Below are 25,801 nucleotides of genomic sequence, written 5' to 3' on the forward strand. Positions count from 1 at the left end.
TCCTCAAAAACAGAAAAGGAAAAAAATCTCAGTTGCCATCATTGGACGTGACTATTACATGTATCTCTTGTTCTGAAAATTGGTAATTAAAGGCACAGAAGCATCAAGCTGTTTTAGGAGGAAGTGTAGTTCATGGCTATTTGATGAGGGAAAGCTCTTCTTCAGCGAAGACTGACAGTAGAAGGAATGACAGAATCAGAAATTCAACAATTTGCAATGCCAAAGAAAATGGTCCAAAATAATCATTAATGGATGCTAAAACTGTTAAGAGAATGTTATTCTGAGATACTCAATAACTACAAAGAGAAAGATGTGTCTTCACAGTGTATTTATCTGGTGGTAATCACTGTAACCAGACTATTTAGCTTCATATTACTACTAATAATGGACCAACCTGACATTATGTGTCTCTCGGTGTGATGCAATATGAGATATGACACATCATGATAAAGTATTCTTACTTAAAATGTATACCTGAATCTAATCAAGCCTTTATATGGAACAGTCCAGTTTTCAGGACATGCAGGGATAGAGGAATAGGTATTACTTTGAGAAAAAAAAAAAAAAGGTGCACAAATCCAGAATATTCTTTAACACAAATCAAGAATATTCTTGGCCTGTTATCCTCAAAAAGTCAATGTCACAGGGGAAAAAAAAGTGGAGAGATTGCTCTCAGAAGAAAGAGACTAAAATGACAACTAATAAACGTAGTGCTTGTGTGTAAATGTAATGTGTGAATTCTGATTTAGGGAGAAAAAAGCTATAAAAAGGTTTTTGAGGAAACTGGAGAAATCTGAATATCAGCAGGTTATTAGATGATATTGGGGAATTACTACTGTTAACTCTCTTACGTGTGGTAATGGTACTGTGGTTATGTAGGTAAACATCCTTTTTGTTAGGCGATGTATACTGAATATTTAGGATGAAATGGCATGATGTTTGCAATTTCAAAAGATTTGAAAAAATATATACATTTAGTCATATACAGATTAAGCAAATATGCCTAAATGTTAGCAATTATGAAATCTAGATGCATGCTTGAACATTTTCATAATAAAAAGTGGGAATAAATGGATAGGTAATTCATAATATGTAGTTTTTTTAACATTAAACCTATCTTGATTAACCCCATCCCCTTTGTTTATTTTATACCCCTACACTTGGTGTACACCAAAAATAATTTGTGCTTAGTTGTTTTAAGCAGCTTTGCAAACATTTTTGTATTTTTTGTGAGGGTTTTTTCTGTTTGTTTGTTTTTTTAGAAATCTAATGTATAAACTCTAAGAGCCAGGAGATATAGCTTACATTCATTTCTATAATAAAGTAATAATTCCTTACCATTGTATCATGCTTTACAGTCTATAAAAAACTCATGCATAAAACTTACTTGCAACAAAACTATGAGAATTACTAAAGGAGGAATTATTATCCTCATTTACAGATTACGTGACTTGTCACAAGTCATACAGATTGTGAATACCATAACCAAGGCCAGTATTCTATCCTGCCTCCACCCACAGTTTACACTCTCATCATTTGCACATAACTTTACAATTGTATTTTAGGTGCATTTTGAAAGAAGCTTTGCCTTAGGGTTGCGTAGCACTTTGCCTTTTGACAATGCCAGGGATGGTAGAAGAGCCTTAGGGTTGTGTAGCACTTTGCCTTTTGACAATGCCAGGGATGGTAGGAGAACAGCTTATGACAGTGAAGGACCTGTTTCTAGCCACCTTCACCAGAGGCTCCCAGTCCAGACCCTTGACAAAGATCCATAGGATAGAACTGGCTCCCCAATGTCCCCTAGTCCACTTCAAGAGAAGTCTACTTCTCTTTTCTCTCAGCAGTGTTCTACAGTTCTATTGCCATGTTTTAACCATATATTTTTATTTGTTCTGCTCAATACTGAAAGAACAATTTCATTCTGAGAGCTCACGTATGACTCCAAGCCTGAAAATTTTCAGCTATCATTTATTCAGTTTTTATGCATCTCTCACACATTCTCCATTCACTTCTACTGGATTTCCTGTTAGATCATAGCCTCTTAATCTATCCTCCATGTATCTGAACAGTTTTTCCATGCATATTCTAAAAATTAGTTTGCCCCTCTATGTTTTGATCTATGTGATTTTCTCTTTACTCTTACAAACCACTGATTCTCTCTTCCCTGGTGTCCAGTCTAGAGTTTATCCTATCTACCCAAGCTTCTATTTCAATGATTATTTTTTTTTGGTGAGGAAGATTCACCCTGAGCTAACATCTGTACCAATCTTCCTCTATTTCATATGTGGGTCACCGCCACAGCACGGCTGACGAGTGGTGTAGGTCCACACCCGGGATCTGAACCTGCGAACCCAGATCGGCAAAGCAGGGCATGCCAAACTTAACCACTATGCCTTGGGGCCAGCCCCTCAATGACTATTTTTCATTTCTAGCACTTCTAATTTTAAACACAAGTGTTCTTGTTTTATTTCTACTTGGATTTATTCCATAATTTGTCACTCTTTTTAGTAGAAATCATATCTTCATTTATCTTTCTGAGCTTCTAAACATACTTATTTCAAGGTCTTTGTCAGACTGTTCCATATAATTAATTTCATCTGGAGTGCAACCTTGTCTCATAGCAGTTGAGTTTTGTTTGTTTGTTTGTTTGTTTTGCTTCTTTACTGGCATTAGATTCATTCATATATTTTGGAATCTTGGTTTGAAGCCCACTTGTAGTGAAAGCTTTTATTCCTCATGCTCATGCCTCCCTTTTCAGTAGTTTTGTCATTGTTTCTATTAGGCCATCTAGACCAGGCTAGCTCTCACAGGGGCATTTCCTGGGTATCTGCTGTGCTGCAGGGATATAGGAGACATTGCGAGTTGAACCACAGAGCCGGCAGACGGCTAATTCAGTTTTAAGTCACAAAACTGTATCTCTCTTCCTACTCCTTTAACTTTCCAGCTGAAAAGCCCTAGTTCCAGGTATTGATCAAAAAATAGAATTTTTTTTTCTAGTCTCCTCTCATGAGCAATGAAGTTCCTCCCCAGGCCCTGCTTTAAGAAGTGGGTCTATTTATTGTTGTTATTATCTACTACTTAATGAAGGAAATCATACGGTATTTGACCTTCTCCCTTTGACTTATTTCGCTTTGCATTATACCCTCAATGTCCATCCATGTTGTCACAAATGGCTGGATTTCGTCGTTTCTTATGGCTGAGTAGTATTCCATTGTGTATATATACCACAGCTTCTTTATCCATTCGTCCCTTGATGGGCACTTAGGTTGCTTCCAAGTCTTGGCTATTGTGAATAAGGCTGCAATGAACACAGGGGAGCATGTACCTTTGCAAATTGGTGTTTTCAAGTTCTTTGGATAAATACCCAACAGTGGAATAGCTGGATCATATGGTAGTTCTATCGTTGATTTTTTGAGGAATCTCCATACTGTTTTCCATAGTGGCTGCACCAGTTTGCACTCCCACCAGCAGTGTATGAGAGTTCCCTTCTCTCCACATCCTCTCCAACACATGTTGTTTCCTGTCTTGTTAATTATAGCCATTCTGACGGGCGTGAGGTGATATCTCATTGTAGTTTTGATTTGCATTTCCCTGATAGGGACAGAGATTGGATTGGTGGTTACCAGAGGGGAAGGGGGGAGGGAGGAGGGTGAAAGGGATAATTCGGTACATGTGTGTGGTGATGGGTTGTAATTAGTATTTTGGTGGTGAACATGATGTAGTCCATGCAGAAATAGAAGTACAATGATGTACACCTGAAATTTTTACAATGTTATAAACCAACGTTACCGCAATAAACAAAAAATTAAAAAAAAAAAAAAAAAAGAAGTGGGTCTAGCTTTCTCCAATAGGGATTAAATCTAGTTACCACTTCTTATTTCTGGAACAGAATCTAGCAGACTCCTGGCTTCAGTCCTGATAACCACTTGGTTTTTAAATTTGGTTTTCTGGATCTCAGAGATGGAGAACTGTTTTGAACTTGACTAACTCCATTTGGTTATCTTTATATTTCATCTATCATTGCTATATGTTTAGAGCATCAAAGCATGAAGTTACAGATCCATTTTTCAAGGATGTCCCATTCCCTAAACTCCCTCTATTTCACCAATCCCAAACTTAGGCAGTGGCTTTCAAGGAAGAGCCAGTCTCAGATTCAGTCAGGACCCCCTGAAATCAGAATGTTGTACAATGATGCTATAAAATATCCATTCCAAATATACCCAGCAGTCTTAGTAGGAAAGCAACTTTAGTATCCTCTTTCTGCAACTACTTGCTACTTAGTGGCTTCATCATTTAGCTGTACAGCAAATCATTTAATGACCCTGAGTCTTGGTTTCCTTCCCTGTAAATTAAAAATAATAAAACTTACATCTTAGAGCTGATGTGAGAAGCAAGTGAGAACTATACAAAAGTGCTTAGTACCAAGCCTACCAGGTAGCATGCACATTAAACAGTAACTACCTTTACTACTCTTTACTTGACAGCTTATTTTGGAGATGGAATGGAATACTATATGAACTGTCTGGCACAACAAAGTTGTTTGTCAAAGATTAGTTCTCACTCTTTTATGTGGGCTTTGAAACCATATTAAAATTTCTTTAACCTACAATTCACTAATTTAGACTTTATGACAATTAACAAGGGTTAAACAAATGTTTATTAAATAAAGCTTTAAAAATTAATAGCATAGAGAACATCACAAGTTGGTGACAGGGTTGGGGAGCAAGAAGGAAGAGGGAGCTAGAGCATGTAGAAAGGGTCGACCTAGCTACAAAAAAAAGCTGTATTCAAGGACTATAGCAATATACATTACCATTCCAAGAACGAATACATTAATTACAAATGGGACCTATATTGAAGATTAGTAGCACATTTACTTGGCAGTATTTTGTTGGCAAGCAAATGGATATTACACATGAAAGAAAATAATAAACCTACAGCTTTCCACAAATACTCAATACTTCAGACATTTTTTACTAATTTAGTTTGGTCATTTTCCAAGTAGTTCTGAATTTGTGTGGAAATAAGTAACTGAAAAGACAGGGAAAAAATGGCTGAAATGAAATGAAAGCTACTAATGATGAAAAGCTTGCCCAAATAATGCATTCAAAAATGCTAGTATCGATATTCTACTGTGTGTTCTCATGGTAGCTAAAAGAAGGATGCTATTATCGTCTAACAGATGTAGTTAATGTCCTGAGATTAAAGACTATCTAGCACTTTGCATAATGCCTGGCATGTATTTAGAACTCAATAACCAAGAGATATTAAACATAACTCCTAAACTCAAGGAGTTACAATATAATTGGGGAAAGAACACACACAAACATTAAGCTGCCGTTAAGTATTCTGCCTAAATAACATAGCAGAGCTTTTCAGGACCAAGTGCCAATCAGTGTACGGCAAAGAGAAGACAGCTAAAACACATCAGATAGGGACAGATTAATATGGTCTACAAGAGTCAGGAAAAAACTCCCTGGGAGAGAAAAGACTTGATCTGAGGGATAAAATGGGAATAATTTCCTTGCGTTCAAAACTGAGTCACAAAGTGCCTACTACACGCCAGGCAAGTTGTTCACAGTCTAGTGGGGTATTCAGAGGAAGGAAGGAGACAATTCAGAACAGGGGCTGGGCTAAAGAAGACTGCTCTGGCCAACTGACTGGATGGAAAAAAGAGGAGAGACAAAGAATCTAGTAAGAAAGAATCTGGAAAAAGATTTTTGTTTTAAATGACTTAGTTGCAATTTTTTGTTTTAATTTTAGACAAACTGCACAGGCCCCTATGGAACCAGCAAATAAAAAATATATTTATTTAAGCATATTTACTTTTACAAATAAATCCAAAACTCCATGAAGATATAAATTTAAGCTATCATTAACTTTGAAATCATGGAATAAAAACAGTCCAAAAATTTTTTTCAGCTTTTCTTGAGTTCTCTTTGAATATTAGATAAAATAGCATTAAAATATTCATTTTCAAAATAAAGGTATCATCAACAGTCAAAAACCAGGAAATAATTGAGCCTTCAAAAAAAATCTGTCTACTATTCACTAAAAAACAAGACCCAGTGTCAAAGATGGAATAATTTCCATGAATTATACCAAACAAATCTCATGGAAGGAATTTATTACCTTGAAGTACACGAAGAATTTTATTTTTTTAAGTTTAAAATTAATTGTCTCCTAATAAATTTTCCTCAAAATTTGCCTTTCTATGTACTTAAACTTGATGTCTAACACTAAAAATGAATTTGAGCCCAAGTTTCCCATGGAAAGAGATGCTTTCTTAGGCTTACTTAGTCATCTCCACTCCTCTGATTTTTCCTGATTCAGATTTTGAAGTCTCTTCCAAGGGACCTAGCTTATCTCCCCCACTACACAGGCCACTGAGACCCTCCAGGTAAGATATCTTCATCTAGATGATCTCATTTAATGTTATGAGTTCAGTTGCTGTTTATACCTATGCCATAGCAAATCTACCTGAATCAATCCCCTGTAGTGTTTTCCATAAAGTGGGCAGTCAATAAATTTCATTTACTGACTCTCCAACGAACAACATAATGAGGCATCCCACATCCCTTACCCTCATTCCTAACGTACTACCTGGGACTTGTCTATTTCTGCCTGCAAGCCTCTCTTCCATCTTACATTCACCAGAAATCAGTGAATTGGAAGACGCTGAATAACACAGACTAAATTGATGCAGTAGCAAAGGTAAAAAAAATCACCAGAGCATGTGCTAAGTCTTTTTGAGGCAGGATAGAAAATTTGCTTCTAGTTTCTCATGGCTATAGCCAGCCCTGGTAGTATAGTGGTTAAGATTCAGCAGTCTTACCACTGCACCTGGGTATGCTTCTTAGAACCACACCACCCATCTGTCGGTTGTCATATTGTGGCGGCTGCATGTGGCTGTGATGCTGAAAGCTCTGCCCCCAGGATTGCAAATACCAGCAGGGTCCTCCATCGTGGACAGATTTCAGCAGAGCTTCCAGACTAGGACAGACTAGGAAGAAGGACATGGTCACCGACTTCTGAAAAAATTGGCCATGAAAACCCTGTGAACAGCAGTGGAGCATTGTCTGATACAGCACTGGAAGATGAGAGGATGGCACAAAAACATCGGGCAGCGTTCTGCTCTGCCTATAATATTTTGTTAGTTCCTAGTTTGAAGGGATTTATGATTTGTAGTAGGTCCCAGTTAACTTCCTGTATTGTCTGTTTTGTAAACATTCACATCATTCAAGAAAGCAAGGAAATTGGGAGTGGAGGAATGGGAGTTTAAATAATGAGACTTTTATAAACATAAATCTGAGGAGGAAAGAAAGAAGTCAAAATTTCTGCCTTATACCAAGTTATGGTCTATTTTCCTCATCAGTTATTCCAACCATATACTGACTGTTTTCACCTTAAAAATCTGAACCCTGCCTGTCTTCTGTCTCACTATTTCCAAAATAAGGAGCTGTAATTGGCAGATATTGGGGAGATATAGTTGGAGAGGTGAAGGAATAGGAACATTAAGTAGTATGTTGCAACACCATTAAATTGCATCATATGCCCAGAGATCCAACCCTGAAGGTTGGTAATACGATTTATAATTCCACCATAAACCTGGAGAGTTTTGTGAGAGAGAAAAAATATTTTACAATCCATTAAGAAATATTTTCTTAAGCATGCAACTTATGCCCTAAAAGCAAGTCAACAATGTAGATAGGTTTGTTAACTCTTTATGAGTACTGGTAGCATTTACTAGAGATTCATCATAAATATCAAAAGGATAACATAGAGAGGAGTTTTAGTTAATATTAAATCAGAAAATTTTCTTTTTGATTCTCTTATAATTCATTACAGGTTGTATCAGAATTATTTCAATAAATCTGATTTATCTCCTAAAGGACTGTAAGTTCTTTAAGGGTAGGTGAAGGGCACTGTCCAATCCATCTTGTATGCATTGAGATACATAACGTAATTATTTACACACAATAAATTAATGTGTGAATGATTCATACTGGTTCATTGTAAAATAAAAATCTTTGCTTCCTCTCCTTCTCTTTAGATGAAGGCTCCTGTGCAGTTCTGGATATTCTCTTTTGTTTATATTCCTAATCTATCCTTCCAGCTATTCTTCTATCAAAGGAAAACTTCATGTTCTGGCAGTTTCTTATCTACAGAATGTACTCCCTTTTATTATGGTCGTTTCAGTTACCCTGTACGTGCCCAAATTACCTTGTCCTGTATCACTCTTATCTCCATTGAGATATCTTACCTCCTGCCCTCCTATTCCCAGTAGTTCTTTTTTTGCTTCTTTCTCCCTATTTTCATTTCAGGTTCTACCTTCTCTGATCCATCCCTTCCACTTGAACAGCTTTCCTCCTGAGGCATGTCAGACCACCATTCTCTTCTCCTTTAAATCGCTTCTAAAACCCCACCTGCTCCATAAAGCTTGTTAGCAATTACACCCACACAACACTGTGGGTGCTGACTTTATTATTCTTGTTTGTACTCTTTGACACTAAGTTTTTTAGGATAGAGGTGTGTTTCCTTGACTTTACCTATTATAAAACATGCTGTGCAGTTATAATGTATATAAATGTAAAAGTGGTAGGGCTCTTTTAACCCCTTACTCTAACTGAAATTATTTAGATTTTTCCAATTCTTCCTTATTCATCACTCCAAAAATATCTTTGAAAACACAGAATAAAATGCTCCCATATTCTTTGTATTTTCAAAGGCTCTAGCACAAGCTTATATAGAGTATCGTACAGTTTTAGAACTTAAAGGGACAAGTGAGTTAATCTATTTCAATTTCCTCATCATATGAGGTCCAGAGAGATGAAGCATCCTTGTGCATGACTCACACAAAGTGACCAACATAGCAAGTTTAGACCTCCAGACCGCTGTGATCACACCCACATTTATATGGTGGGGTAGCCTGTTTACAAAAAGGAATTGCCAACTATTGCCAAGTTCGCCCTTCATCGTGCCTAAAACTTATTGTGGCTCCTCTCATCACTGGACTACTTGACCGTCTCTATAGCGCCACCTCTCCATGGCTAGTTCTTGCTTCTAACTGCTGCTTTCTTTGGGGGTTCTCATTTCTCAGTGTTTACTTTACCATAGAATTTACTATATTTATATTCAAAGCATCTATTCATATTACAGTCTAAAGTTTCCTGTGACTTAAGGAACAATGTTTTATTTCTCTCTTCAGCTCCAGTACCCAGCATACTGCCTGACAGGGACCATTTGTAAAGGAGCGTCTAAACTATACAGAAGTGAACTGATTGGGTTTTTTATAAGTATACCCAAGAGTAAATGTTTTCAGAGAAATGTACTGGAGGGAACCAGATTGCTGCCAACAAACATACCTAGATTCTGCATCATAAAACCAGATAAGACCTTCTAGTCCCCTTTCAGATTATCCCAGAAAATTAAATCATAGACCTGAAAAAGCTCTGCATAATCATTATTGATAATACATCTTATAAAGCTAGATATTTTCCATATAAAAATTGCCCAAAATTACATCTTGAGAAAACACGGGTCCCTGTCCCAACTGGGATTCTGCTCCTTGAACGTTCCTCTACAGTATAGAATATGAGGGGGAAAAGTGCTAAGAAAAGGATGATAATATCAAATTTGACCCTAACCCTAACTCTAACCTCATATTCTATTTTTATAAAATCTGTGCAAGGCAAGCACTGTAACTGTTTTAGGTGCTCTTTAAAAGTCCAGGTGACAAATCAGTCATTCTTTTAAAAGACATTTTGGAATTTTATTGTTGAATATCCTTACTAGACATTTAGAATATTCCTATTTCTAACCCTGCCAACTCCTCACCATCTTAATATGTCTATGATTCACTATCTGAGGGTATATTTGCCTTGTGAAGGTTTAATCCTTTGCCAAGAGAAACATGAAATAGTATCTGTTTGCCATCATGTGCCCAGTGCCCATGCACAATGCCTGTCACAGGTTTGAAACTCAACAATTGTTGAATGAATGAAAGAATGAATGAACTAGATGCAAATTAATCTAAATAGTGTAACATGCTTGTTTTGGAATGTCTGTTCTGGAATGATTTAAATTTGGTATAATGAAATGACATCAATCCAGACCCAATTATGGGGCTAAAAGAACCTCTCTGCCACCAAAACAACTTCAATTTTCCAATCTTAGTAGATATAGACATTATAAGCTTAGAGGGCTTCTTGCCAGCCTTTCAGCTATCTTATTTGGTCATTTAGTCTTTCCTTGCACTCTCCCTTCCTCTTTACTTTCTTCTGTTCCTCTTACTTTCTTTGAAGAATGATCTTTATTAAACATGTGGTCACAATATTAAATTCTACATTTCTGGACATTTCTTTAACAAGAGCTTCTATTACAGCTCATTTTTGCTTCCTTACTATAAGCCAAACTTATAAATATAAAATTCCCAAGATAATCTTTAGATTTATCTTAAGATGAGTATTTGTCAAGTTAGGTTCATCAATGCCACTTTGACTTCTAAATCATGCTTTGAAATATCTCTCAATCTCCTACTTACTAGTAATTTTTGAAATATAGTATTCTGTTTTAAAAATAAATCAAGAGATTATGCATCTAAATCTTGTCCATAAATAAAAACAAAATTTTTATCATTTTTTTTTCCCCAGAATGTAAATACATCTGATCCATAGAGAACACTGCCAGTGGGTTTTAGGCAAACAAGTAACAGCCCTTTAAAATTAACTGCCTCTCGATGTGGAGAGAAGGGAACTCGCACACACTGCTGGTGGGAGTGCAGACTGGTGCAGCCAATATGGAAAACATATGGAGATTCCTCAAAAAATCAAGGATAGAACTACCATATGATCCAGCTATTCCACTGCTGGGTATTTATCCAAAGAACTTGAAAACACCAATGCGTAAAGATACATGCACCCGTGTTCATTACAGCGTTATTCACAATAGCCAAGACTTGGAAGCAACCTAAGTGCCCATCAAGGGACGAATGGATAAAGAAGATGTGGTATATATACACAATGGAATACTACTCAGCCATAAGAAACGATGAAATCCAGCCATTTGTGACAACATGGATGGACATTGAGGGTATAATGCAAAGTGAAATAAGTCAGAGGGAGAAGGTCAAATACTGTATGATTTCCTTCATTATGTAGTAGATAATAACAACAATAAACAAACACATAGGGACAGAGATTGGATTGGTGGTTACCAGAGGGGAAGGGGGGAGGGAGGAGGGTGAAAGGGATAATTCGGTACATGTGTGTGGTGATGGGTTGTAATTAGTATTTTGGTGGTGAACATGATGTAATCTATGCAGAAATAGAAGTACAATGATGTACACCTGAAACTTTTACAATGTTATAAACCAACGTTACTGCAATAAACAAAAAATAAAAAAAATAAAAAATAAAAATAAAATTAACTGCCTCTCAAATTATTCACTTGCTTCTTGAGCTTAGGAAAAAAAAAATGTCTTATTTTCATATTCACTTACTATGCCTTTCATTTACAATTTTTAACTTTCTTAAATATTATTTCCCCAAGATGTTTTTTTGCTCCCTTGTTCTCCATATATTTCAATCCAATACTATTGAATAATTTCCATTTCTTATCTATATACTTTTTCCACCTATACACTCATCTATTTACTTGTTTTTCTATCTTTTATATTTATTGTTGTCTGACACCATCTCCGACCTCAAAGCAAACTAAATAGTACTTTATCTCTTGAGAGCTTGTTGGGAGGTTCTAGCAGGGGAGCACAGCTACTCATATTCCCTGGACCACAGAACAGTCCTCCTCCATCGGGGGAGGTCGTCCTCTTCGAATGAACACAGGCGCCGCTTCAGGAGGGAGGCGCGTGGAGCAGTGAGGGAGGAAGGGGACACCCGCCTCGCCAGCCAGAGCCGCCGAATCAACCACGGCGATCAATGGGGTGACAGCTGTCACAGCCAGATTGCCCTCACATTCTATCTTTGCGGTCTTCACACTCTCTTTGCTCCTTGGTTTTCATTGCTTCTAGGTTTGTTTTAATGTTTGATTATGCTTTTCTATTTCATCAACTTTGGGGAAGTATGATGACTTATTTAGATGCACTTTGACAGAATTATCCATAGTCCTAGCATTAGATGAAATTATTCTAGATTATAATAATAAATTAATTGAAAAACATTATATATGCAAATTATGAGAATGTGTCCATACACACACAAAGATACGTGAGGACTTATATGTAGAAATCATATAAATGACATACCATATACAATGTTTGTAGGGTGATTCATGTTTACCAAGAACTTTAATGTACACATGTATCAATTGCTCTTCACAATAACCCTATCAAGTAGGCAAAGCATGGATTATGCTCATTCTAGCGATGAAGAAACTGAAACTTAGGAAGAACTAGTTAAGACCACACAGGTGGTTCTGTCAACCGTTATTTGAACTCATGTTGTTTTGGTAAGTACAATCTTTTCTTCTTCTATGTTATGCTGCGTATGCTTAAACTCTCCACACTCATGGTGGCAATCTCTGCATAACAACTTTCAGACTGACTTGAAGGCTTGCTTATGTAATATAATGTTTAATTCAACAAAATAATTTTTTTGCCTTGATATTGGATTTTCACAGGATTTCACCTGGCACTCAACCTCCTAGGATGTGAATTGCATAGTATATTACATATTTACAAGGAGTCTTATGTTCTATTTATGTGTGGTTCTGAGAAACTCGATCACTCTTTAGTTCTCAGAGAAATGTTTTCTTCTTTGTTTCTTTTTCCATTTGTTTTAATCAGCAGGTTTCAATTATTTACACGGGTTTACCAAGAACCTATGATGTGTAATGAATTCTCCTAAGAAACATGGAGGATACCAAGCCAGCCCCGCCTCCACCCCCGCCTCCAGCTTCTTTGCTCCAGCCATGCTGGCCCCTTGCTATTCGTTAAGCCTGCCTGGCATGCTGCTGCCTCAGGACGCTTGCTTTGGAAGTTCTCTCCAATGTGTTTGCTCTTCACACAGCTATCTGCAAAGCTACCTCCTGCCCAGTTATTTGCTATCTCCCTGAACTACCGTAGCACTTCACTAGCACCTTTATTACGGCATATATTCCACCCCACTCTATATTATGTTCATTGTTATGTGCTAATTTTTTCCTAGAAAACCGTAAGCCCTTGGGGGCTATACTGGGGAGTATTCAATATATTCAAATAACTATATTTTTATAATTCTCATCCTCTATACAAACTTGATAGTCTAATGCCTCATACATAGTGGGAAATTAATAAACCCGTTATCTTAAATTGAAGTACCAGACAAGGAATAAAAAGTTAATGCTATGAGCTAATGTTCCCCAAAGTGTGAGGTATGTACCACCCTAACTGTAATGCATGGAGACTGCTCTTTCTAATTACACAAAGGAAAAAAGTCTCACTGAGATGCTAATACGTCTTTAATACCTCTACAACACTTGATAAACTTACTTGTAACAATGAAAGAACAGCCTTCAGGCTTACGGCCTTTTGCAGGTATGAGTATGTAGCAGAATTTTTAAAACATTACTCTGTATTAGTTTTATATCTATCTTCTATTTATGAGTGATATTGATTACATACTTATGATTCTGATTGTTTTTGCTTTTTATATTAAATATTAAACGCTTACAAAGATAATTTATAACATAGGTAAAATATAGAGTAACTATTAAATAAACACCTATGTGCTCAACTTAGCTTCCTATGTGGTCATCCCTGACAATCCATTACTCTTTGTCTGAATTTGCATTTCCTATATTACTAATGAGGATAAATATTTTCAGATGTTTACTAGACCTTCATGTTTCCTGTAGGTGAAACGCCTGTTCATGTTAATTTCACATTTTCTTATTTGGTGGTGTTTTCTCATTGATTTATGGCTGTTTTCTAAATATTTAGGAAACTAATAATTTTTCCAGCTATATGTGTTATAAATGTTTTATCTTGTTGCTTTTATTTTTGCTCACTTTATGAAACTTTCGGTAAATGGAAGTTAGTTTTAATGTAGATGAACATATCAATCATTTTATTTGTGATTTATACTGTCTGGGTCTTATTTGAGAAATCATTTCCTAACCTAAGGTCATAAAAATATCTTCTGTATTTTTTCTAAAAGATTTATGGTTTTGTCTTTCAAACACTTTTATACACATGAGTAGGGATCAATTTTATTTTTATTTTTTCCATATGGATAATGAATTGAATACTCCATCCATTCTCCCACTTATGTGCAAAAATAGTTCTGTCCCATACTGAGTTTTTATATGTCTGATATCTCTTGGAGAACCTCTATTTTGTTCTGTAGACTAATACCACATCATCCTAATTACTGCAGATTTATTATAAATTGACTACATAGTAGGACAAATCTTCCCCTGTCTGTTTTTCTCTTTCAAGAGGATCTTTGCTCTTCTGGACCTTTCATTCTTCCATACACATTTTTGAATCTTCTTTTCAAGTTCCAAAAAATAAAAACATAAAAAATACATTTTAAAACCTGTTGAAATTTTCATTGGAGTATCTATGAATCTATGGATCAAATTAAAGATAATGGACAACCTTACAGTATTGAGTCTTCTTATCCCTGAACAAGTTATATCTGATCATTTATTTAGGTCTTTCAAAATATCTTTCAATAATGTTTTATCACTTTCTCTATGTCTTGCACATAAGATTTATTTCTAAGTATCTAATTTTTGTGTCTATTGTAAATGGGATTATTTTAAAACTTATATTTTCTAACTTTTTTGTTGGTGAATAAAAATCTAATTGACTTACATGAGTTGATTTGGTACCTAGCAATTTTGCTCGAGTTTCATTCATCATAATACTTTGCCTTTAGAGATATTTGGGGTATTGTTTTATATACAAACATAAGACCTCCAAATAACAGTCTGTTTCATTTCAATTTTACTGCTACCTATTTTTTAATACTTAAATTCATTTTTATTTTATATTACATTGTTGGTTTGATCAACCAGCAGGCCTTATTAGTGATTTTATTATAAAATAATAATTGCATTAAAATTTCTCCACTAATTATGATGCTTGCTGAAGATAATACTTTGAATAGTCCTTATTAAGGTAAAGAAATTCCTGCCTATTCCTAGTTAAGTGTTCTTTTCTAATCATGAAAGTATGTTGAATTTAATTTTTTCTGCAACTCTTGAAATAAACATATAATTTCTTTCCTTTAAATTGTTAATGTAGTAAATTTAATTACTTGATTTCCTGGAGATTGAGCTTACCTTGCATTCTTGTGATGTAACCATTTTAATCATAGCATAAAATCTTTTTTTAACATAGTGGATTTAGTTTGTTAATACTTTCTTTAAAATTTTAAAATGTAAAATCATAAGTAAAATTGGTTTAAATTTTGCTTTTACTATCTTTGGTTTTGATATCAAGATTACACTGGATTTATTAAATCAATCAGAGTGTTCCCTCTTTTTGTATTTTCTGGCACAGTTTTGGAATTATGTTTATGTTTGGTACTTTCTTTGTGGGAAAGTTTTCAATAATTTATTAAACTCTTTAATGTTTATGGAATCATTCTACTTCTTTTTTTCTTGAGCCTGCTTTGGTAACATACTATTCTAAGACTGCTTCCACATAATCAAAATTATCCAGCTATTAGCATAAAGTTATTCATAATATTCTCTTTTTTATCTTGTGCATTTTTTGTAAAATTTTAATTGAGAAATAACGTACATATAGCAAGCTGTTATAATCTTAAGTGTATTGCTTGATGAAATTTTACATATGTATATACCAGTGTAACCACCACACCATCAAGATATGGAACATTTTTAGCATCCAGAAGAATCCTTTTGCCCCTTTCCTGTTGATACCATCCCAGAGGTAACTATTCTGACTTTGACTATCAGATTAGTTTTGCCTATTCTTAAACTTTTATGAATGGAGTCATGTAGTGGTATGTGTCTGGTTCCTTTTTTTCAACATTATGTATATGAGTCATCCAGGTTGTTATATGGCAGTAGTTTATTATTATTTCTGGCTGTGTAGTATTCCATTGTATGAATGAAATGAATTCATACAATTATATGAATGTATTTATTCATTCTATTTTGACAGACATTCTGAATGACTCTAGCTTGAAGCTTGTATGCAAAAGCTACTATGAATATTCTTGTTCATAACTTGTGGTAAACATATGCATTCATTTACCTTAGATATAGACGAGGAATAGAATTGATGCGTCATAAGGTAGGCTAGTATTCAACTTTAGTATATCTTGCCCAACAGTTTTTTACAGCAGCTGTACAAAACTATACTCCCACTTGTAAAGTAAGAAAAGTTCCAATTGTTCTTCATTCTTACAAAAAAAGAATTTTTGCATTCTTTTTCATTTCAGTCATTCTGGTATGTGTAGTGGTTCTCCTACTATCTTTTTAACTTCTGCACATAGGAAGTTATAACTCCACTTTCATTATTAATATTATTTATTGCTGTCTTTTTTGACTTGATTAATCTCACTAGAGGTTTGTAAATTATGTTAGTCTTTTCAAAAAACTAAACTTTACTTTGTCAGCTTCTTTGTTGTTTTCTATTTTATAACTTTTGCTCTTAGTTTTACTATTTTCCTCCCTTCTACTTTTTCATGAGTTTGATTTGTTGTTCTATTTCTAATGTCTAAAGTTAGATGTTTAGCTCATTGATATTATGCCTTATTTATTTTCTAATAATGAATTTTTATGTTCTAATAACTTTCCCTCTAAGTATTGCTTTATTTATATCTCACAAGTTTTGAAATGCAGTTATCTTTCAGTTCTAAATATTTTTTTTTTGTTTATTGCAGTAACATTGGTTTATAACATTGTATAAATTTCAGGTGTACATCATTATACTTCTATTCAGTTCTAAATATTTTTAATTTCTACTTTTATGCTCTCTTTTTTCTGCATGGTTTTAATTTTAAAATTTATGGCATTTTTAAAAAGATATCTTTTTCACTTATAATGTATTTGTATTATGATCAGAGAATGTGGTTTGTGTGATTCTAAACTCTTAAATTTGTTGAGACTTGCTTTATAATAGGAAGAGAGTGAAGGAGACCAGTTCATTTACAAGGGTAAGACTTGGCCTGGAGAGAGAATGTGGAAGATGCAAATAGAAGAGAAAATACAGCACCTGGAGAGAGACCAGCCCAAAAGGTTAGGAGAATGGAGAAGATTTAGGAGATATAAACAAAGTTTCAGAAAAGAATGACTAAGAGGAAGATGGAACATTGACAAAAATTGGAGGAAAAAAAAGAAATTATGATTTGATTTGATCAAAGGCCTAGCAGAATATTCAACTGGTAATGTCAAACAGGTAGCTGAAAACCTAAGCCTGGGACTTCAAGTGAGGTTGAAAGTTGAAATATGATATTTTAGTCCTTTGCATGGGATAATAGGTAATAGAAAATGAGAATGAGAGGAAAGAAAGACATTAAGAATAGAATCTTGGGGCTGGCCCAGTGGCATAGTGGTTAGGTTCGCACACTCCGCTTCGGCGGCCCAGGGTTTGCCAGTTCGCATCTTAGGCATGGACTGATGCGCCACTTGTCAAGCCATGCTGTGGCGGCATTCCAGATAAAGTACAGGAAGATTGGCACCAATGTTAGCCCAGGGCCAATCTTCCTCAGCAAAAAGAGGAGGATTAACAACAAATGTTAGCTCAGGGCTAATCTTCCTCATACACACACAAAAAGAATAGAATCTTTAGGAACGTGTACATTTAAAAGGTGAAAAATGTGGGGAAAAATGTATAAATAAGGGAACCAGCTTTTTAGGCTTTTTTAAAGCCTTTGGCAAGGTTCTCAGATTTAGGCTATTAATTTTCTAGAAATACAAAGTACATCTATAGAAAACCACATCTACATGATGTGGTAAGGGGAGCCATAAAGTAATAAGAGACCCAGAATGTAGTTTTCGATTTTCTTTCATTATTCAGAATCATCTTGAATTCATATTTACAATCTCTAACTCAACACAATTTCAGCCAAAATGTAAAACGCTCCTCCTAAATAGAATACTACCACTACATAGGATGATTCCAAACTCTTTTCCCTAGTACTTAAAGGACACATATTATGTGCAATTCAAGATTCATGGTTGTATACAAAAACATTCCTATTTTTGAAATCCATATGTTCTAAAAAGATACTGTAACCATATGGAAAGCATCAGCAAAGAATCCAGAACTGGAAGTACAGAAGATCTAGGGATGGTAGTGGCAGCAAATTCAATGTGTGGGGCAATGACCAATGCTAGGTAAGCATGGGACTGGGGACAAAGAATGGATATGAGGCAGCTGCTTCCATGTTCCACACCCTGATATTTATGCCAGGGGTCATTAACACCCTGTTCTAGTACATTGTAGATGCCAAACAGATATTGAACACAACAACACTAAATCTGAGAGAAGACTGAACTTGGCAAAGCAACTTGGTCTATTTCAAGAACATCTTGAATCTTACAAACTTATTTTCTCATGTAAATTTTTTACTTAATTTTAAAATACTGTTTATTTAAAGGGAGCTTAACTCATTTATTTTTGCTTTTTTAACTTAGCAAAACTTAGTGTCAGCAATTTGACATATAAAAACTTTAAAGCTTTTTTCAACCTCATATGGCAATTTTTATTATATACAACAAAATAAAACCAAACTCTGGAACTTGAGTGTGTTCTGAATTGTCACCACATACATTTCCATTTTCAGTACAAGAACCATGAAGAAAGAATATTGACTTTAAGACACTTAAAACACACCTTCATATTGAAGATGATTTTTGAATTGTTAGAAACTTCAAGAAACTTTAGCATATTTCAATATTTTTAGATTAAACCTAACTTTAAAGCATCTAAGTACTTTTGGGTAAACTTATCTATATCTGTATGTGTTAGTTACTGTATGTGCTAGTATAGGCAGCTATACCTGCCTATACATCCAAAGATGAAGTATACATTATTTTTGTCTTTTTGAAGTACTTATACTACGTTCATTTACTCAACGATATTTACTGAGCCCTTGTGATAAGCACTCTGGGTGTTCAGAGGTAAGAAAGAGGAAGAAGGAAATAAACAAGTAAACAAATAATGACAATTTTAAAGTAAGATTTTCAAGGGAGGGCCATTTGACACATGAGAAAGAGCCAGTGGTGCAGAGATGCTGGTTCGGAAGAGCTGCCCAGGTGAGGTAGTAGTTCGTGTGAGGGCTCCGAAGCATACCCGTACTCAGGAGGCCAGGAGGCAGGGCACAGTGCATGAGGAGGGCCCACCCCAGACAAAGTGACAGCAGCCAGGCTGTGCGTGGCCTCATAAACTGGTGAAAGGTAGGATTTTATTTGACTGAAATGGGAAGCTACTGAACAATTTTAAGTGACTTCATATATATAATTTACATGTCTACAGGATTCCTTCCAACTGCAGCCTGAAGAATGGGTTGGAAGCAGGCAGAAGATGAAGGAGAGTAATCCATTGGTAGGCTACTGCAGTATCCAAGCAAGAAATGATTACAGCCTAGACCACGATGATGGCTTTGGAGATGGAAAGACATGAATGGGATACTTGTTGAAGGTAGAATCAATGGTACTTATTAATAGATGAGATGTGGGGAATGAGGGAAAGGGAGGAATCAGAAATGATTCCCAGGTGTCTTGCTTGAATAATTGAGTGTAGGGTGGTCCCCTTTACTAAAATGATGGAAGTCTGGGAAAAAAATAGGTTTCAGGAGAGAGAATCAAGAGTTCAGTTTGTACACATTACACTTCAGAAATCTAAAAGAGATACAAATGGAAAAGGCAAGCTGTCAACAGAACATAGTAGTCTAGAACTAAGAAGAGAGCTAAACTAGACACATAAACTTGAGAATTATTAGCACAGAGATAGTTACAGCCACATGAATAGATGAGATGCCTATTGAGTAGACAGAGAAGAAAAAGAAGGCCAAGGATGAGCCTCAAAGAATTCCGGCACTTTTAGAACAGGTACAGGAGGAAAAACTTCTAACGGAAGAAGAAGGAAGAAAACTAGGAGAGGGAATGCCATGAAGTCAGAGAGGTGCATGGCAAGGAAAGAGCTATCCACTCTGCCCAGTGCTACAGAGATATAAGCACAGAAAGGCTTTCTTTGGAACCTAGAAACCACTGGGAACCTTGGTAGGAGCAATTACAACTTTGGGAAAGCAGGCCTTGAGGTGGGGTGGGATAATAACAGCAGACTAGTACATGCTCACAATATTTATGACAGAACTTCAATGACAATGAAACAACAATCTGACTCCAAATGGGGTAAAAATATGAATAGCAATCCTATAGTTAACACACTTAGAAGAAGAAAACACATTTATTCAACACATCCTAGGTTCCAGTCACTGTGCCAGGTCGTTTCTGTATGAAAAAAAGGTAGGTCGCCAGCTGTCCTCCATGTTGCCATGGATGAGAAAAGGCTCTGGGAGGGCCATCAGCCAGACACAGCTCCACAGCACCCATCCATGGAGGCATTTGGCAGACGTATTAGGAATATGAGATTGAGTAAATTCTTGCCCCAAGGATTCATGGCAAGAAAAGAGAAATGTAAAGAGATAATTATAAAGCAATGTAACAAATTTTATATAATATTTAGGACAGCATATACACAGGGCATTCAAGGGGAAAGGAGATGTTTGTGGTGGGAATTTGGGGTCATAGGAGGCCTTCTGGAGTAGCCGATCTCCAAATAAAGGGTAAACTGAACAGCCTCCTGGAAGGTGGAAGGCAGTCAGGAGGAGAGAGATTATTTGAGCAGAAGGAAGAGGACAAGCTTAGCAAGACACAGGGAAAGTATGTCCTGGTAATTAAAGCAATTCCAACTACAGAATAAGGTGAAAGGTAAGGAAAGGAGGGGAAAATTTATCAAGGCTAGAACCTGAAGAGTCTTATATTTCACAAGAAAATGATTATTATATCATCCTATAAGGATGGAGGTGCAGAGCACTTGAAATGTTTCAAATAGGGAGGAACATGCTATTCAGATTTGTGTTTTAGATAGATTGTTCTGGCAACCTTGTGGAGATGGATTTGAAAATGATAAGACTAAAGTCCAAGGGAACAATTAGGATGCAGCTTCAATAGTTTAGTGAAAGATGATCAGAGATTGAGTTTATATGGTAAGGGGATGGAGAGGAGGGGACTGATTCAAGAAATATCTATGAATTGCAATCTAGATGTCTTGATGAACAACTGAATGTGGAGAAAAAGAAGAGACTAAGAAGATCAGTGGATCCACAAGTGAAATAGAAAATATAAGCAAAAAGCAGGTTTGGAGAAAGGATGATGAGTTCAATTTTAGACCCACTGAGTTTGAAGTTCATGGGAACATGTGAGGGAATATATTCAGTAGGCAGCTGTGTATATGAGTCTGAAGTTCAGTGGAGAGGTTCGAGTCAGAAATATACCAAAAATATGCCATATACCAAAAATGTACCATATATTTTTTAAGTCAACGTCATTGAGGTGTAATTCATATTAAAAAAATCACTAATTTTACATCTGGTGGGTATTAATAAATGTATACAGTCATGTAATCACTACCACAATCAAGATACAGAATATTTCCACCAGCCCCCAAAAGTTCCCTCCTGTCTTTTGGAGACACCATTTGGAGAGTCATCAGTAAAAGGTGGTAGCTGAAGCCACGAGAGTGGATGAAGCTACATGTAGAGTGAGAGTAGCAATGAGGACACTAACTTATAGGAGTAGGCAGAGGAAGCAGAAGGCTATGGAACATCCAAAGAGGTATAAACAGAACCAGGAGGGAAGATAGAATTCAATATGGACGGAATGGCTAATAGCGACAAGTAGAGCAGTAAGTAAACTAGGATAAGTTCTCTTTTTTTAAAACGTGCATTATTGGTCAATTAGGTCAGTAGACACCTTGGAGAAGTCAGTTGTAGGAAAGGGATGGGAGCAGAAGATCCCTTGCAGTGGGTGGAGGAAGTGAGTGACAAGAGAAAACAAGACAGCAATACTGAGAGGATTTTATGAAAAGGACAGGGATGAAACTGCACTAGAGGAAAGTGCCAGTGGAATTATGAAAAGAGAATCTTGAACCTGGAGTTAGAGACCTGGATTCTCAGAGCTCCTTGTCTACCACTTAACTAGCTGTGTGACCTTAGATCCTATTTATCTGGGTCTGTTTTGCTGTCTGTAAAATAAGGCAGCTTAATCAGATGATCTGCATTGTCCCCTCTAGAACTGATTCTGTGGCACTGTATGGGCAACTAGCAACATGGAGATAACTGGTAACCCTTGCAAGAGCAATTTCAATGGACTAGTGGGGATGGCATGAATTGAAATGTGAGTAAATAATCCCTGGGAGACACCTGGCTATGAAGGGTCCTGTAGATATGGAGGCAGAAGAACACATGCTTCCAATATCATCATGAGACAACATTTTGAGGTCCAGATGGGGCAGCACCTGACCAGAGAGCCAAGCCAGTGGCAATAAATGCCAGAAAAAGAACTAAGATTTATTTAACACATAGTAAATGTCAGTAACTCTGCAAGATGCTTCATATGTGGAAAAAGCTAGATGGCCAGTGTTCCTTCTGTCTCAAATGATCTCTACCATTTATGGAATCATTGTAGGTTATGTACAAATTTAGATCATACTCAACATTTGTGGAGCAAAAGGAAATGAATAGGTTCCCCCCTGAAATTTTATCCAAAACAAAGTCTCCATAAAATTTAGATTAATAATCATAGGATTTTGGCACAAAGAACACATTTTCCATAAATTCAGAAAGCATTACACAGAAGAAATGGGGGTTCAAATTCAGATCTTCTGTCTTCAATTCCAACTTTCTCTACTACATGACAGCTACCTACTATGATCCTTCTTTAAGTGTCACAGGCCTTGTCTTTCATCCACTTCATGGATTGTATGAGTTTATACAGTACTAATCCTTCCCTAGATTATACCTAAATCCCTTTTAAATAGGTAACCTAGTCTCGACCACATTCTTTTCAGTCTTTGAAAGATGCGTTCCAGCGTCTACCAATACCTTTATGTGATTTTAAGTCATAGTCCAGAAAAATCTAATCTTGTTCTTGACGATATCTATGTATCAAGGTTTTATTATCTCCTGTGGTCTTCTTTTCTCTTCTGATGTCTCAATCCTCAGCAAGAAGAAGAGATGAAAATACCACCTACAACACTAAGTCCTTCAATTCCTACCTAGGACATCTAAGTTAATAGACACACACGTTATACTTCTTTTTGTTAAAAAATTTATTCCCATATGGCATACCTGTCTTTTGGCAAAGACGTAATAATTTCTCTTTTACCTACGCTGGTGAAAAATTTACATATTACTCAGAATGAGAAGTCACAGAAGCATAACTTGGCTAACAAAGAATGTGAACAAACTAGTATTTATCATACGTCTTATTCTTGCTGACCTTACTTATAGGCTTCTTTTTGTAAAATTTTACACGTTTAGATAATTTTCTATGTCAAGTCCAAATATTATGGTCTACTGTACATTTTTAACTGTAGAGACTTTCAGAAAGAAAGTGGGCACATAAAATTTATGACGTAAATAGTCTAATGAAGAAAAAGGGTAATGATGAAAATGTTGAACAAATTAGTGAACTTTTGAAGCACAAAGGAAATATGTACAACTGAATCCTAATATCTGGTCAATTAAGGGCATTGCTACAAGCTCTTATTAATCAGGTTTAACAAAGAGGTAGCCTTCTACATAAAGAATCATTTTAACCCTCAGTAGCTAGGTGTTTAAAAAACACTATTGTAAGAATTACAATTAAAACGTACTTTAAAAAATATTTTATATATTATTCTATGTAAGTGTAGGATGTAGTTAAACCTTATCATTATCATTAAGATTTTAGGTATAATGAACAATTTGACCATTCCTTAATGAGAAATTCTCCTAATCAAGTAACTCTAACCAAATTAACATGTAAATATGTCCTCCTTCCTTTTAAAAATATTTCACCTTAAATGGTATTATAATACACGTAGCAATTTAGAAATGTCAGAAAATATAATCCAGGAGCAGATAAGAAGAAACAGGCATATGCCTTTCCATAAACAATCTAAGAAACAAGAACCTGGTTTTGCTTGATTTTAAATGAACACATACCACCACAATCACACACACACACACACACACACACACAAATACAGTCATTTTAAATCAACTTTATACACTATTTAAATTAAACATGAATATACAAACTCCTCCATATTTGTTAAGCATAGCAAAATAAAAAAGAGAGGAGTAATTTTCTACATAAATGTTTTCTTAAAATTCTTGTTCATAAACACTTTAAAAATAAGACATCTTGGAGACAATTGGGGAAATCTGAATATGGACTTCTTATAGATGACATTACAGATTTATTTAATTTCTTTAGCTGATTTAGTTAACTGCCTTAGCTAATGATATTATGTTTAAATAGGAAAATGTCCTTATTCTTAGGAGATATCATGATATCTGAAACTTACTTCCATGTGGCTCAAGTTAATAAAAAAGGTTTCAAAGAGTGAGAGAAAAACGTGACAAAATGTTTCTATCTGGTAAATCTGTGACGTGGATACACAAATACACATACGCTCATTGTGTTATTCCTCTAACTTTTCTATAGATTTAAACATTTTTGAAATAAAAAAAGTTAAAAAAAATAATTCATTTCATATGATTATAACTACAGTATTTGTTTCAAAAGAAACTATTTGATCCAACACACGAGGCGTGAGCCATTATGAAAACTGGTCTTGCAGCTGTCCTCATCTGTTTGAAAGGACTTCATTTATTTAAGTGAGAGAAAGGTGCAGATTTACTTGAGGAGGGGAGAAGGGAAAGCAGCTTCAAAGTTTGGGAGCTTGCCTGTCACACAGATGCCACATTTTCTGAGGATGGGCTCTCCGTTAGTCTTCCAGCTCTCCCCTACCAGCTGACTGATGGCTATCTGCAGGGAGACGCAGGGGGCCCGCAAGGAGGGCGTGAATGCAGAGACAAGATAAGGAAAATGCAGTGACCCCAAACTGAAGGGAGATGGATCTCCCTGGGGTTTTCATTTGGATGGATCTCCAGATAGGGGCAGGTAGGGAAAGTGGAAAGAGCTATTAGAAACCAGGTGATAAAGCATAAAGACATTATAATAAAAGGAGCCATCCTCGGCTAAGCTTCACAGCATGATGACTTGTAAAACTATGTCGTTGTAAACGAACTTGTTTTTCATACTCACTGTGGCAAAGAAAACATGAAACTACTCTTAAACTCAGAAAAAAACACACACTAATTTTGAAACTCAAACCCAGAGAGTGAAGACTCTGGGAGTGTGCCTTTAAAAGGAATGTTGGGCATGCGGTGCTTAATAAATATAGGGGCTTTTAGAAAATCCTGTTGTGAGAAAATATTTTCCTCACTACTCAGAAGACAAAGAAAAACAGTGAGTGTTGAGAGCACGGTATTAAAAAGCCACCTCTACCCAATTTGTTATCCACAAATATATATATTCTTTTTAATTTACTCTAAGCCAGCATGTTGGCTCATAGCATCTTACTTTTATGTCATTATTTCTCTGCCATGCACACAAGTCATAGCTGGGGATTTCAACTCGCGGTGAAGCTATGCTGAGATTCCAGATCTCAGTGGTGTTGGCATGAGCGCTGGTCTCTTCAGTCATAGAGAAGACAATATCCTAGGGAGACTGGAATTAGTCCTATTTTGCACCATTCAAGCCAAAATGC

The 25,801-nt window shown here is 35.8% G+C and overlaps 1 protein-coding gene across 8 annotated transcripts in view; it reads right to left on the reverse strand.

Annotated features, from left to right (window-relative positions):
- Positions 1 to 25,801, reverse strand: part of ZNF521 (zinc finger protein 521) — a 276,035-nt gene that overhangs the window by 130,619 nt on the left and 119,615 nt on the right. For 5 of the 8 annotated variants that reach the window (XM_087439087.1, XM_087439082.1, XM_087439083.1 and 2 more), the window contains one exon: positions 25,615 to 25,752. The exons of the other annotated variants lie outside the window; for them this stretch is intronic. In XM_087439087.1, the coding sequence (XP_087295213.1) occupies positions 25,615 to 25,752 (138 nt within the window). The remainder of the gene's footprint in view (positions 1 to 25,614; positions 25,753 to 25,801) is intronic. 8 annotated transcript variants of the gene reach the window in all.

The sequence above is a fragment of the Ceratotherium simum genome, chromosome 14, assembly GCF_057802395.1.
Source record: "Ceratotherium simum simum isolate JZ-2026a chromosome 14, ASM5780239v1, whole genome shotgun sequence".
NCBI lineage: Eukaryota > Metazoa > Chordata > Mammalia > Perissodactyla > Rhinocerotidae > Ceratotherium > Ceratotherium simum.